The sequence below is a fragment of the Macrosteles quadrilineatus genome, unplaced genomic scaffold, assembly GCF_028750875.1.
Source record: "Macrosteles quadrilineatus isolate MER2022 unplaced genomic scaffold, UCM_ALF_1.0 Scaffold_8__2_contigs__length_117827958, whole genome shotgun sequence".
Taxonomy (NCBI): Eukaryota; Metazoa; Arthropoda; class Insecta; order Hemiptera; family Cicadellidae; genus Macrosteles; species Macrosteles quadrilineatus.
Window position 1 is genome coordinate 95,589,055 of NW_026542601.1, and position 15,793 is coordinate 95,604,847.

The 15,793-nt window shown below is 33.7% G+C and overlaps 1 protein-coding gene across 2 annotated transcripts; it reads right to left on the reverse strand.

Annotated features, from left to right (window-relative positions):
• Positions 1–10,382: 10,382 nt before the first annotated feature.
• Positions 10,383–15,537, reverse strand: LOC128999269 (uncharacterized). 2 transcript variants are annotated; one of them, XM_054425668.1, is made up of 3 exons: positions 15,465–15,537; positions 12,906–13,072; positions 10,383–10,510 (listed from the first exon to the last, which is right to left on the reverse strand). In XM_054425668.1, the coding sequence occupies exons 1-3, from the start codon at positions 15,514–15,516 to the stop codon at positions 10,418–10,420; spliced, it is 312 nt and encodes a 103-aa protein (XP_054281643.1). In that variant the 5' UTR covers positions 15,517–15,537; the 3' UTR covers positions 10,383–10,417. The 2 variants fall into 2 exon arrangements, with proteins under 2 accessions (XP_054281643.1, XP_054281641.1); XM_054425666.1 differs by having other exon boundaries at positions 10,383–10,513.
• Between the last annotated feature and the right edge of the window lie 256 nt (positions 15,538–15,793).

Sequence of the window (15,793 nt, forward strand, 5' to 3'; positions counted from 1 at the left end):
GTGGGTTTACATATTCTCTACATAATATAATAAACTTAAAACTAAGAACACGTACGATAATGCATATGCACTGCTTATTTAACAAAATTCTATAACATAAATCCTAAATTTCTTTATTATTTTAAGTTTTAACTGAAAATATTTACCAGAATTTTAATATGGTAAGTGCTATAACATTATTTCAGTGTTTATTTTTACGCCTTATTATTTGTCTGGTACCATTGGTTAAGTCGTACACCCCTGATTCCCAAACCACTGTAGGCTATTCTTCCTCGGTGACATAACACGCACTACTTTCACTTTATTCTACGAGAGAAGAACGTTTCAAAAATATGCATAGTTATGATTCGGCTTTACACTAGGCCTACAAGAGTACAAGTAAAAGAGTATGTACAGGCAGTTTATTTTTTTTATCTTTATACCATTAACTTCATATAAACTGGTTGTAACTACAAGAGTACAAGTACAAGGGTATCGACAGACACTTTAATTTTTAAAAATCTTTATACCATTACTTCATATGAACTGGTTGACAGTACGAGTGTACAACTACAAAGGTATTTACAGAGCCTTATCTTTAAAAATCTTTGTAAAATTGGCTTGATATAATAAACTTGCTAATCAAGTATACCAACAAATAAATACATTATAAATCAAACAAAATCGAGGCTCAATACAAAGTTATGAATTGAAAAATACATATTGCTATAAGAATTTTACTATAAATACTTTAAAGGCATAATAGAATAATGACGAAAAGAAAAATACGAACAAATCTTGTAAAAACAATTTTCCTATTACATCAAATAATTACTTACTATTAATAATTTGGTATTAAAATGCGTTATAAAACAAGGAAGAAGGAAAATACGGCTAAACAAACAAATTCATCAAACAAATACGACGTTTTTAACCTAGCAAAAAGCAATGAAAAAATCAAATATCTAACTCTAAGTATTACATGAACAAAATACTATAGTTTACACCCTACTAGTAGGCCTAGAATAATCGCTTTAAAAAAACAACGGAACAGCAGACTAAACATATGGAAATGGTAATGCACAAAAACGAACAGCTGACTAATCATATGGAAATAGTAATGTAAAAAAAGACAATATAAATCAAACCGGTAAGTCTACGTATGCCATTGAAAAAAAATACACTCCTGAATAATCTGAATACGTATTTAAAGAACAACGGGTAACCAAAGAAATACGTATTGTACAAAAAATACAGTTTACAAGGTAACTTATACAGTAAACGAAATACCAAAAAAGAAACAAATCCGCTTACTAAACGTACGTCATGGACCAAAAACTACAATGATTCTACAAAGAATTTACAAGTCATACAGTAAACGAAAAAATATAGCAAAACAACGAATTTGCTAACTAAACGTATATCTTGTAAAAAATACTACAATTTACACAATAGATCAACCGTGATACCGAATCTAAAAAAAAGGCTAATAACGAAACGTGTATATATATATACAACAACTTACAGTTTACTAGGGAAACAGTAACAAAAAAAAAAAAAACAAAAAAAAATACAAACAGCTAACTAAGCACAAGTTATGCACAAAATACTAAAATTTACACCATAGGATAATCACGATATTAAATAATACACGAAAAGACTCACTAAACGTTTTTCATGAACTTAATAAAACAAATTACACTACACAATAACCACGATATTAAAACGCAACGAACCTGCTTACGAAACGTATGTAATGTTAAAATGCTAGAGTTTACAAGGTATACAGTAAACTAAATAAGGAAAACGAAACAGCTTACTAAACATATGTCATGGGAAAAATACTATATAATTTACACCATAGAATAATCGCGATATTTAAAAAATAATGAAACCAGCTGAATGATTAAATAAACGAATGTCGTGAATTAAAACTAGTTTACAAGATGCACCAATGTGCAAAAGATACTCAAGTAATAAATAATACAAAATAGTTATTGGCCTTCATTCATTGATCTATAGTTAAGTAGTTTTGAGATATGCGTGTATGACAAGAAGCTCTTGAACAAAGTTTACAAGTGTTGCAAATTTTTTAGTTTACGTTGATGTGGTACTGATTTTGTAGTAGATTTTCCGTAGCGGGCCATTCTTAAGCTACGGGACGTCCACAGCACAGTTTTTATAATTTTCAAACGCACAAGGAAGTTGACTACGAAGTCGCGATGCTCCCTGCAAGTAGACTCTAGTTTTAGCCATTCTCTATGTTTCTTCATAATGTCCTTTTTGATTGAAGACATCAAGGATGACTTGACCCCAACTATATGCTTCATTTTTTGAGAGTTTTCTTTAAAAGAAAAAAGCATGACGTCTGTTACGGATGCCATTTCATTGGATGGAGCAGTCAGATGGCTCGTTCCATCTTTTGTGGAATAACTCCTGTGAAGAATCAGCAGCTCATTTTCGTCACTGAGCTGGGCACCTGTTGTAAGCTCTCGGCTGCATTCTTTTTCCAGGCGTGTTCTCATGTCACTAGTGAAACACGAACGTTCGAAGTGACGATCGCACACTGTTCGGCGTCTTAACAGAGATTCCGGTAACTCAGACAAACTCTCATTTCCGCAGTTTAAAATCCATTGACTGCACACTTCCGGATTTCCTACTGGAAACTTAAAAAATACTCGGTCTGGGTTGTCTCTTTTAGTAGCATTGCATCTAGAAAAAAAACACTTATCACCCTGTTTTTTTGCGACGTCATTGTAGAAAATCTTACAGACCGTTATAAAAATTTCATTTTCGATAACAAATAGTACTACTCAGGAAGTCACTAATAACGGGAACTAACTTAAAGAGCTAATAAATAAATAATAACGTTCACCTATATCACAGTTAACGTATACACTGATTAAAGACAATGACTGTTCTCAATGCCACTTCTCAAAATACTGACTAGTTGACTAGTTCCTAGTTCGGAGGGAGGGCTTAGGGTTATAAAAGGCGCACCCATAGGCAGAAAAACCATTTTATGACACAAAAACCATCCAAGAGGGTGTGTTAAGTTGTCAAGTAGTGCCACACTGCCTGCGACCTGTGACGTTTGGAGAAAGTGTAGTTTAAGTATTAAGTGTGTTTCAAAAAGTAGCACGGTAACAAAAAGTACATGTTGGAAAAATGTCATTGGTCCATACACATTTTAAATTAGTAGTTTAAAAATACATACATGTGTATGAACAGTATAAAGGCAAATTTACGACATGGATTAAATACACTGTTGGTTAGTTATTATTGAGGGGTATTTTTTATTATGCCTACGTTTGTTGATTCTATTTTACATGACATTTACAATAAATATTTTCAGTAAATTAATACATTGTCGTCGATTATAGTAAAAGGGTAAAAGAGTAAAGTTAGGATATTGTAACTATCTGAATTTGTTTCTAAGCAGAATACAGATATTCGAATTTGAAATGACACATGAAAAGTGTGAAAGCTTTATTTGAACTTTGAAACATGGCGGAAATAAATAATTTCATAACATATATCAATCAAATAGAAATATTAACTATATATTATATTTTAATTGGTTTGATTCGCTAACTCAAAGGGAAATGTTCAAAATGTTCAAAAATGTTCATGTACTTTCAAAAAGGTTTATTATGGAATTTTACAGCAATAGCATGCTTACAGACTTTCTCAGAGGCGTAAATAAGTAATGGCCAATCTTACAACATAGGTACATTCATGTAAAGTGTAAAAATCTTACGCATTATAAAATAAATTACTCTATACGAGTAGTTCAGAATAAAATGTTTACCATCATGTTAGGTTTATACTCAATGCCATCATATATAGAAGTAATTTTTTAAACCATGTTGGTTTCGCAAGGAGCACGCTTGAATTATTAGCAAAGCCGACAGCGAGCACGCAGCAGCGGGATGAGCTGCGTCATTGTTGCGTCTTGCATGGTTACCGGTAGAGCGCACTAGCAACTTGATGTACTGCATTACCGAAGGTCGCGTAGTTCGGGCCGCTGACGCTGCTCAGCCTGGCGCTGCACGGGTAATGCTATGCCCCATTGAGTGGAGACTCTAGGGTTAGGTTTATACTCAATGGTAATAGTAATAATTTAATTTTAAATGTCTTAAATAGCTGAGCTGGAAGGGTTAGGAGCCTGTGTAGTGATGGAGTTAATAACAGTTTTTTTTTAGATTTCATTAAATTAATTTTTTACTCGTGGATGATAATAATTAAACTAATACAAATCAATACATTTTGCTCAAAAAGGTTGTTTTAGGATCATGCTTGTTTAGTTTTGATAGTTTGAAGGATTAATTTTTACTTGTTTTGTGCTTGTCAAGGCACAAAGTTATGGAAATAATAGTAGTAAATTTGAATTTTGGACCAAAGCTTTTTCGATTTAGAAATTTTAGTAATAAAATTGTGCAATAATCCATATAATGGCGTGAATTTTTTTAATTTTTGAGAGAAACTAATTTAGATTTTATTTATGTGGTGTTAAAACAGATCAGTCTTTTGTAAATTAGAGACACTCATTTTCCAAATTTGTTCAGTTATTCAATGTCTTTTTCAGAATATGTCTCCAACTTGTTTCTCTAGGAATAAACTATCAAAAAAGTCAATTATTATTAAAAAATATTGCTCAAAAAGCTCATCAAAAGACATTCAAGTATTGTATTTTGTAAAAGTGTAAAGAAAACCTGTTGTTTTTACGAAACATCAATCATTATAGTTAATATTACTTAATGTATTTAAAAAACAATTTGTGTTGAGTAAAAATTGTATATTTCCTAAATCTTTCTTACAATTGAATTAATGATAAATTAATAAAGTAATAGTAATTAATAAATTACACAATAATGATACAAAAAATAGTCAGATAAGTGATCAATTAAGTTGTTTGAACTCCATAACGCTAAGAATGTTCACGGAACGATTCTTGTAGAATTTTTATCGTTTACATTGTAGTTTTCTATTCAGATACAGTTTGTTTCAGTTTTTGAAAAATTTTCTGTTAAATTGTTTTTGTGTTGTTTTTTTTTTTTTTGGTGGATGAAAGACTGTTTGAATTGTTAAAGTGTTAGCCTTAAGAAGTACCATACCATTGTATAGAGCTGGCTGTACAGTTTTGTCATTCCCTCAAGTTAGTTTTAAGGACTTTGTACAGCATGTTACAACATGTGGATTGCGTGGCCTTAGACAAACCAATATCTAACGTACCAATGTAATTTTCCTTTGATCGTTTTCTGGACGAATCTGTCCAGTAGTTTCTTAAATATATGAATTTGTAATATGTTCCATTCTACCTGGAATAAATAGATGCAGTTTCAAACTCTATTGCTTTTCATTTTACATTTTCAACTACTTTAGTTATTTATTTCATTAGTGCTTTTTTGGTAAGAGTAGCAGGAAACCAAGCTTTACTTGGTAGTGTTTAATTAGTTTAGGAGGATAACAATATAAAGCATACATGTTTATAATTTCCAACATAAGTTGGTTTTCATAAAAAACAATAGACAAAAAACATTTTTAATCAAAAACAATAATATAAAAATACTAATATAAAATTGTATTTTAATATTATTGTACAATCTCAAGTATTGGAGCAAAATTTATGCAACATTTTATTAACAATTTTCTCTTCTTGTGTCTTTAAATTAAAAACCGTTGTAAATAATTTATAATTTTAAAAAATAAGTTACGTTTTGAAACCTACTCACTAAAAAAATGGGGCTTTGACTTTTCTCTCAAAAACTTTACTGTAGACCTATTAACTCATATCAACTATGACAATTTTGATTAACCCTTTGAGTGCCAACGTCCGGGGAACCGGACGTTTTTAAAACGAGCCAAAAGTGCCAACGTCCGGCCGACCGGACGTTTTTAGAACGAGCCAAAAGTGCCAACGTCCGGCTGACCGGACGTTTCGTAATGATCGAACAGCTGTCATAACAACCGAATGGATACTCGGATTCTTTTAACCCATATATTAACATTGAGTCGAAAGTTACTAGATGCGATACATCGATTTTCGTTGGTCGAAATATCGAAAATTCGATTTTTACGAAATTTTAACCTAAAAATCGCCAGATCGCGCTCGGCACTTTTAGCGCGACCTTCGGGAAAAATCATCGGCATTTTTGAGCGTTACTTTTATTTCTCGCCTGGCACTCTAAGGGTTAAAAAACATGTGACAAATTAAAAATGGGGATGGAATCTATAGAGTTGTATCAGTAGTCAAAGGTTTTACCTACCTTCAGATTGTAAGTACATAGAGTCCCACTTATCCAAACCAACTGGGATTAGACCCTGTTCGGATAACCGAATTGTTCAGATCAACAAGAAATGCAGTAAAATACTTTATTACTGTCAATTGCTTTCAGGATCATGTGTAAAAACCTGATCATCGTCTCCACATGGTGTAGTGGAGAGGGGAAGAACAAAATAAAACCATCCCCGATTGAAATATAACAGCATATACGAGTGACACTCCAGCTTTCAAACTGTACAATTGCTGTACTCACAGGTTTATAGATAGCTTTTGTTGGCTGATCTCTAATTGCTCACCAGGGCCGTATTTAGAATCTATGAGGCCCCTCTATATTCTGATTCTTCAAAGGGGGAAACGGAGGGAGTGCCGTTCTACTCTTTGCCGAGGGGTTCATAAACTGTCAAAACCTTCAGATAGGCCCGAGTGCCGTTTGACTCACCAGATCGTAAGAGTGATTCAGGTGAGGGGTATTAGTGGAAGGGGGTTTAGTGCTTAGGATGTTTCGGTGACTGGGTACAGTTTCTTAAATATCAATTCGATTAATAAACCTTCATTCAATTTTTCCCTATCAACAAATTTGGTTAGGTTAGATTATAACAGTTTCATTTTATTCCTAAAACACATTTTGCTCACCCCCCCCCCCCCCCCTGGTTGATATTTCCACCCCCATACCCTCCACACCGTGGAACTGGTCACTGATACCTGGCCGGCACTCGTCCCGCCAAGCCTCAGGCTGTACCTAAAATGACTATCGTCAAAGTGTTTAGGCAAACGGCACTCGGCCCTGCACTCCTTCAAAGGTTGGAACTTAAGGCTTAGAAATACACGTGGTATTGCTTCAACTCGATGAAGTGACCTTTTTTTTCCAACAATACGATTGGCAAAAGACCTTAGAGAACTATTTAATAAATAAGTATATTGGTTTTTTTCTAATATTAGGGGTCATAGGTCAGGGCCAGAAATTTTTCATTTGTTGAGTCAAAAATGTTGACCTTTGAGCATCGGATCAAAATTGGGTAGTTTTGGAATTAGTTAATAAATAAAAATATTAATTGATATACATACTTAATCGGTTCATACAAAATCAGTAATCATGGCCAAATTGTAGGCCTCTACTGTGGTCGCGGTAAATTGTGGACATCTGCCGTGATCGCGGAGGGATCGTGAACATCTTCTACGTTCGCGGCAAAATAGTGAACATGCCCGATCGCGGGGATATCATTTTCATCTTCTGCGTTCGCGGCGAAATCATGAATGTCTCCTGTGGTTGCAGAAAACAGTGAACATCTTGCGTGATCGCGGAGACATCATCTTGGTTTCCTCTGATCACGGCGGAATCATGAACGACTCATATGGCTGCGGAGAAATATTTAGCATTGTGGCTATATAGTTTTCCCACTATAGTTCGGCCGCTTAGAAAGCGACCTCCTCCAGCATTGGTTTAGCATTAGCGCGCAGGTCGTTTTCTAAGCGGCCGAACTATAATATGAATCTGCTACTTACTGTCTCAACTGTACTTTAAATGTAAAATTATCATATGATCAGCTGACTTCTTGTATTATTGTAGTTCTTTCTTAATACAAAAGTGTTTCAATGATTTATAATAAAGTGTTTTTATTGAAAAATTTGTTGTTGAGAGTGCTTAACAGCTATTTTTAATGTTCCAGAGTCAATTTTTTGTATTACATAGTGATAGTATTTACTTATTGTTCAGTATATAATAGAACAGATTGTAAATTAAATAAATAAAAAAATAAAAAAAATATTTATAATCTCTTCTTTTAATTACTTTATTTAGTTTTAGTATATTCACATGGTGGAAGGAAAAAACATAGGTGTGCTATTCCCACATAAAATTCTGACGTTTTGATTTGGTTGTTATTGTTTTTATTATTATAAAAACAATAACAATCAAATCAAAACAAAGGATAGCCTAAGGTTCACTACGATACTCGGACAGAATACGATTGAATCGATCTATCGAGAGTCTGCAATTACACTATCGATATTGAATTGTGTACACTATCGATATCGGATTCGAGTTTGTTGTTGGATCTGAGTCTGTGAGTATTGAGTTTTCAATTCCAATCGGATTCAAATCATCTACTCAATCCACCTCTACAAACAAAACAAACTAACTGTAGACCTAAGCTTAAAAGTGTGTTTACACTAAAGTTTACTTATAACTAGGTAGTGTCGAAAGTATACCATTTCTTTGCAAGATATACGAATTTATATAATTAAAAGTTGCAACTACAATGGTGAATATTAATAAATTAACTAATAATTATTAATTGAAGTTTTAACGAATTGGGATCAGTTGCTGAAGAGGTCTAAATCCGAAAGTCTAATTAGATATTCGGCACACTTCCACATGTGTCTGTGTGTGTGTTTACAGACCTATGAAGTCCAATTTAATGTCATTTTGTTTGTAGGTCCTTGGCATCTCCAGGCATTTTTATAATTTTGAAAAATTTGAATTTCGATGATTTTCAATAGAATACAGGAAAAATACAATTTTCTCAAAAACTATTTTAAGTTGATAGGTATTTTAGTATGTTACCTAGTGTTTTAAATTTTTAACAAAATGGTATCCCATACCTGTAAAAGTTACAATTACTTTCCCATTATGTAACAAAAAATGTTTAATAAGGTGTATAATAATTCTTAACAAAATAACACAACCCCCATTGTTGGTTTGAATTTTAATTTTGTAATTGCTGTAACAGTTGCAGTTCAAGTAAAAAGCTTTTAGCACCATCTGTTCAATTCATATACAGTAGAACCTCGATAACAAGTCGACCTTGATAACAAGGGTTATTTTCAAATCCCCTTGAAATTATTTTACCCCTAATCATATGTTATTGCAAACCTTGATAAGAAGTCAACCTTGATCACAAGTCTTATTTTATAATCCTTATAAGAGTCTTATTATCAAGGTTCTACTGTAAATTATAGCCTATACCTTAGATAAAACATACCCTTAGACTTGTGATGCTTAGTTTAGTCTATGCCTATACACATATAATTCAAAGTCAAAATTAAGAGTCAAAATAATCCAATTATGATGAAATTAGTTACAAACGTGTAAAACAACGTATGTTGTAGCGTTCCGTTCGTGAACCAGCATGATCGGACTATGAGCAGAGGTAAAAATGGGGAATGGGGTTTCCTCATCCTTGACCTTATAAAAACTTCAAACATCTTTATAAATAATTCATTAGATGTAAAAAAAATATTAATCTATATTGCAGATAGCTAAATGGTTACCAGTGGGTTGAAAAATAAAAATAGCATGAAAATAACTTGTTATTTTGAAGTAGAATATTAAGTAAACTTGTAGGTTGTGTTTTGGCTTGTTTATGGATATTTTACTTTAATTTAAATTTTTTGTACAATTCAATACCAATCTAAGTAGGCCTACATTTTACCAAGAACACACTTTACCTTCCCTGTATCTTATAATGCTATATCAGCAAACATAGCCTACATATTTTAAAACAAGAAAACAAATCTTACATTGATTGAAATGGGTGATAATTATACTACACTTTTCAGTACCTACCAAAAAACATTTTTTTATGGCAATTAAATATTTTTTTAAGATTTTATTGAAGGAAAGACTTATTTCAAATAATTATATTCCCACTTGGTGTGAACAATTTAAGTTTTGTTGACTGATAGGCCTACTATGATTAGTGCACTTTATAATCAAGCTTCCACTTTATACTTGACTGTGTGGTAATTTATAATAGAATATATATAAAAGATAAATAAAATATATAATTAAGATGTTTTTGTAAATAATTTAAATTAGACATAGTTAACACAAAACGATAAGAGAATATTTTAGTATTTGATTTGATAAAAGAAGTATAATATCAAGAGGGTTATCCCAATCGAGATGGCTCTCAATTAATTATTTAGTTTTTATTATTATATAAAATTGTTTTTCTATCATTTGTGTTCACTTATTTACATTAAGTTTCTCTATAACCTCTACAGAGAGGACAAGAACACAAGAATGCAATACAAGAGTACTTTATTTTACAATTTTTAAGATTGAAAAAGGCATCAATACAATATGTTATCGATTAAAAATCTGTTGATTGGAGTCCTTGCAGTAGAAAGATGATTTAACTTGTAACGTAGTCACTCTAGTTGCTGCCAAGACAAATATTCATCAATGCTGTAGAAAGGTCTAAGTAACAGCCCGAACATCCCCTGTGATGTTCCTTCTTCAGTCTTCTAGAACAGAGAAACTTTACATGTTATTTAAATAAGGAGGCTCGTGTAGGATGAATGAACATTAAATTCTCCTCGCCTAGAATGCAATGTTAAAACTTAAACGTGTCTATTTGGGTTGAATGGAGCATGTTCTCGAGAAATTAACATTTGCAGACAAACTGCTAAAGTTCATTGAACATCCACAACATTTTATTCACTTGTATTTAAGTACGAGTTAGAAAGCAGTTTTATAAATTAACATAATTTAATTAAAATGACCCTTTTGACCAGATTTATTTCTACCTCAAATCATGGTTCTCTCAGTAATTAACAGTTCAACTTCACTTTTTAATGAACAAAGACAGCTTATGGTTTACAAAAAATATAACCCATACCTATTTTAAAATCAAGACTAATGCAGGTTTATTTTAGCAATAGCAATGGTTTATCTGTATTAGGCCTAAGCCTAATTTTGATTTTAAATAGTGCCGCAGATGCTTTTATTTATGATCACATTACCTTAATGCAATATATTTGCATGAAATTGGTTAAAGCTTATATGCCTATTCTACCAATTTTGCTGTCCCGTTATATTTTATCTTCCAACTAAATTAATTCTCAATTTTTTCCCACATTAAAATACTATAATGCAGTGGGCGGTTCCAAGAGGTGGAGGGCTATAGGAGCAAGAGCCCTCCCCATTAGAATCTGACTCTGGAAATATAAAGCCGGGTTTACACTATGTAGCAAAACCTGCTATATAGCAGATTTGTGTAACATCTAGCAATGTTATATAACATTTGCTAGAAGTAGAAAAAGTCACTTTTCAAAAGTGCTATATAACACTGCTATATGTAGCAGATTCTGCTATATATAGCAAAAATTGTGCTATCCATCGGGAGTCGGTAAAGATCAAAAGAAATGCATGCTACATCTAACATTGCTATATGTAGCAATGTTATACAAATATTTTTCGTATAGCATCTGCTATATGTAGCATTTAGTGTCAACAGTTCACAAAAGTTCACAGTTGTAGCCTCCTGTGTACGGACGTTTTTGCTCGGGGATCTTTGTTTACAATGGAAAGACTGTAAAGCGACAGTGCGTGGGATCGGGATGCTATTATAAACTTTAATTGAACTGTTCCGTGGACAACCGGCGTTGTGGTCATACGTAAAACATTTTTGAATCTACCATCGTCTTATTTCGCGTTTTAATTATGGATCGCTTCCGCTTCTGACTTCCGATCACCGTGATAGCTGCCTCGAACAATGTCTCTTCGGCTCGACATTTTCGATACAGAATGTAAATGAGGTTTTGCTACATATAACATATAGCACGGGCACCGAATCACAAAATTGTCTGTAACTTTTTTGTATCATAAAAGTTATATAGCAATGTTATATAGCAAAAGTTATATAACAACTAGCTGACCCGGCGAACTTCATATCGCCTAAGTTATAGGTTTCCCCTAAGACAGATCCACCCGGCAGACGTTGTCTTGCCTTTGACTATTTATAATTTAAGTACCGTTACGTTTAATTTTCAAGATGATCTCGTTCGCATCGCTCAATCACGTCCTGGTTGAAGTTCGTTCGCTACGCTCACTCACCTTTGGGTTGGAGCTCGTTCGCTACGCTCACTCACCTTTAGGTTGGAGCTCGTTCGCTGCGCTCACTTGCCTTCAGGTTAGCTCGTTCGCTACGCTCACTCGCCTCCAGGTTGAAGTTCGTTCGCTACGCTCACTCACCTTTTGGTTGCAAATTAGCTGTTGTCATAAATGTAAAAGAAATAATAGTGCTGCACCCTGTTGGTAATCCTTGTAACTTTAATGCTATTGAACATCATGGTGAGAACAGAACCAACTTGTTTAATTGAAACAGCTGTTAAGATTCATTAATTCTATTTCTCATAAGGTTAACATGGGAAACTCCAGAGCCACTGGGGCGGAGCCCTTTTAAGAATTTCGAAACGGGAAATAGTTTACGTCCGATTCGCATACCTACAGAATTTACACACCAAATTTCATAACGATCGGTGAAGTCGTTCCGGAGGAGTTTGCAGACAAACACTGTGACACGAGAATTTTATATATTAGATGTTATATAGCAAAAGTTATATAGCAGTTTTTGCTACAAAGTGTAAACCCGGCTTTAGTTTAAACATAAATTTTGTCATAAATAGGTGACAGAGGTTTTGGAACACAGTCCGAGACGTAAAAAAAGTTTTAAAAATAGCATATTTTCCTAAGGTGAACCCCTGAAACCCCCTCCTAATGTTAATCACCCCTGTTAGCCCTTCACAACGTTCTAATCTAGAACCACCACTAATATGACAACCCTACATGGGATCAGAGGCTGTATATAAAATGTTAATACTATAAATAAACAATTTAAACAAATAAATGTCTTACCTGTTCACCGCTGGATTTATTTATTACGTAATAGAGAGATCTGATGGAAATAAAAATTCTTGATTCTTGATCTGTGACCACACTCAAATGCATTTTACGAATGTTGGTTAGAGGTACGCAAACTTGAAATCTGACTAGGCCTAGAGTCGGTTGATTAGGGTATGAACCTGCAAAAACATTAAAAAGCTTCTAGTCAATCAATTTTAAAACATCAATCTACAATTCCAAAGAGAATAGCTAAGATATTATTGATGGAATAACTTATTAAGTTATTTATGGTATTACATAATGGAATAACTTATTACATCTTATAGCCTAAACTATCGAATAAACTTAAAATATAGTAAGTTTAATCAATAGCCTATTAAGTTACGTAGGCCTATAAGTTATTGAATTTCAATATTGATTTGATGTTAACTTATGAGGATTCTCAAGTAGATAATATAAAATAATGTTAAAATAAGAAACATAATGTACTTGTTAGTTCTTATTTCTGTGACTCTATTCATGTATGTATGTACAGTTTGAATAAAGATGATTTGATTTGATTTGATTTAGATTATCGCCATTGACTATATATAATTTAGGCCCAACCTACAGGTAACTTGTATATAGTAGGTATATATAACTTGGTCAATATTATCGCCCACCAATCTATAACAGTGTGCTGTAGCTTTAAAATTAACTTAACTTAGGTTAAGTAGCTAACAAAACTTACAAAAAAGGATATATGTACGATTACAAATTGAGGTCCAAGTGTAAATTTATTTGTTTAAAAACAATTACTAGATATATCTTAGCATACTTATCAACTCTTGTGTGTATACAATTTACATACAGTAGGCCTTGATTGTAATTATCTTAAACTAACGTACCGGTAACTTAAACTAAGCCAAAGCGAAATGTTAGGGTAGGCCTACTTTGGTATTATCCGGAGGCCAATTATTTTAGAGGGATTTTTTACTGGAGAGTCCAAAAATAACTACATAGGCTACTGTAATAGGGAAAAACCTGCTTTAAATAGACTGACTGTCCAAATTTGACATGATTACAATTAGCGGCCTTTGAGTTCTGTCTCCCAGAAAAAAAGGCAGCGATGTTGGCGAGGATTGAGTTGAATGCGTCGCTGCCGCTATACTCCGCCAAGCAGGTATGCAGCACGCTGCGGCGGTCATGATAGTTTGGATTATCATAAATATGTTTATAAAACTTTACTCGTTTCGTTATAAATTGAACTATACCAAATGAGTCTTACTTTCGCCCGCCAAATACCCCAGATACAGGTGGTAACAGGTGATGAATGCTCCGGTCAATGACCTGGCTAAGTACTTGAGGGGATATGGCGTACAAAAGTAATTTATGACTCATCTGGTATTGTAAGATTCATAAAGAAATTAGGAAAGTCCTGCAAACAAACATATTTGTGAAAACCAAACCTAACATAATTGCGGGCTGCACTTTACTTGACGTCCTACACTCATTCGATTGGTTGTTCGATTTGATATTTTCATTCGATTCTTTCATTCGATATATCGTTTGGTTAGTTAGGTTAGGTTAACCTTACCTAACTAACCAAACGATACATCGAATGAAGCAATCGATTAATCGATATATCGATCGATATTTTCATTCGAATGAGTGTAGGACGTCAAGTAAAGTGCAGCCTAATTGCGCTGTGTAAGGGTGGCCTCCGGATAATACCAAAGTACCCAACTTAACCGCCACAGCACGTGTTAACGAGTCTTTTTGAAAAGCATAAGTAACTTAAGGCTACCTATCGATTCAATCGCTCTGACAACTGCAAAAAATTGCAACCAAGCAGCATCTTAGGAAACGACTACAACGACTGGGACGGGTGGCGTCGTCCTGTAATCCAGCTACTGGGAGGTCACGAATTGTGGATATTTATAGGGATGCACTGTGGATGCGATGCTCCCTGGTGTGGATTAACGTCCGCACTAGTGAGTACTACGACTATCCGCAGTATTATCCTGATAATTAGACCAATTCGTAAATTACAAGGAAAAATGTGGTTCGGATTCCACTATAAACTGTAGGTCCCTTAGTTGCCATTAGCTGTATGGGCTATTAATTAACAGCTGTGTCTAAGGAACATGTCGGCCTTAGTCACTAACAAGACTACAAGATTGCTCCACTCATCCTACACTCATCCTTCACTCATATTTGGGTTAAAATACGCACATAGTGGCGTCCCCATCTTAAATAATTGAATTGAATTGAATTGAATTGACTTAAGATAAGTTAAGCTTTCATAACTTTAATGTTCTTAAGAAACCGATTAAATCTTACTGATAATCCTAAAAATGTTTTCAAACTTCATCAAGTCCCTACGTTAACCTTATTAGGTACAATTACCTTACCGCCACTCCTCAGAATATTCTGATTAATACTTTCAAGGCTTAGAGGTTAATAATCTAAGTTAATCTATTTAATTTTAGTCAATTATCAAATCAAGGAGACAATAACATGAATGAACTTATTAGGTAACTTAATAGCCACGAATACTTAAAGTATTCGTGGTAAATAACATATTTCTACCTGTACTTCTCGTGGAAAAAGAAAATCCATTTGATGCCAGACAAACAAACATACCTACGTGTATCGTGTACCTGGCTACCTCCAACAACTATGAGTCACACAAAAATGACAATGTCATTAATGTCAACAATAAAAACATTACACGTACACGTAAACGTAAACAAACATAGAGGATAGGATACGATCACTGAGCTATAACATTAGCTCAGTGGATACGATACGAGATACGTCACGATAATTCCGTCGTCATAGAACCGATTCGACTTCAGTAAGAAAGATCGCAGAGTCACGATAGATCGATTCAATCGTATTCTGTCCGAGTATCGTAG

Excerpts from the sequence above, each read along its gene's own strand:
- LOC128999269 (XM_054425666.1), bottom strand. The coding sequence starts at position 15,516 with ATGTTTGTTTGTCTGGCATCAAATGGATTTTCTTTTTCCACGAGAAGT. Across the intron at positions 13,073-15,464 it reads TTTTTCCACGAGAAGTACAG|GTTCATACCCTAATCAACCG; the intron begins GTAGAAATATGT and ends ATGTTTTTGCAG. Across the intron at positions 10,514-12,905 it reads ATAAATCCAGCGGTGAACAG|AAGACTGAAGAAGGAACATC; the intron begins GTAAGACATTTA and ends TCTCTGTTCTAG.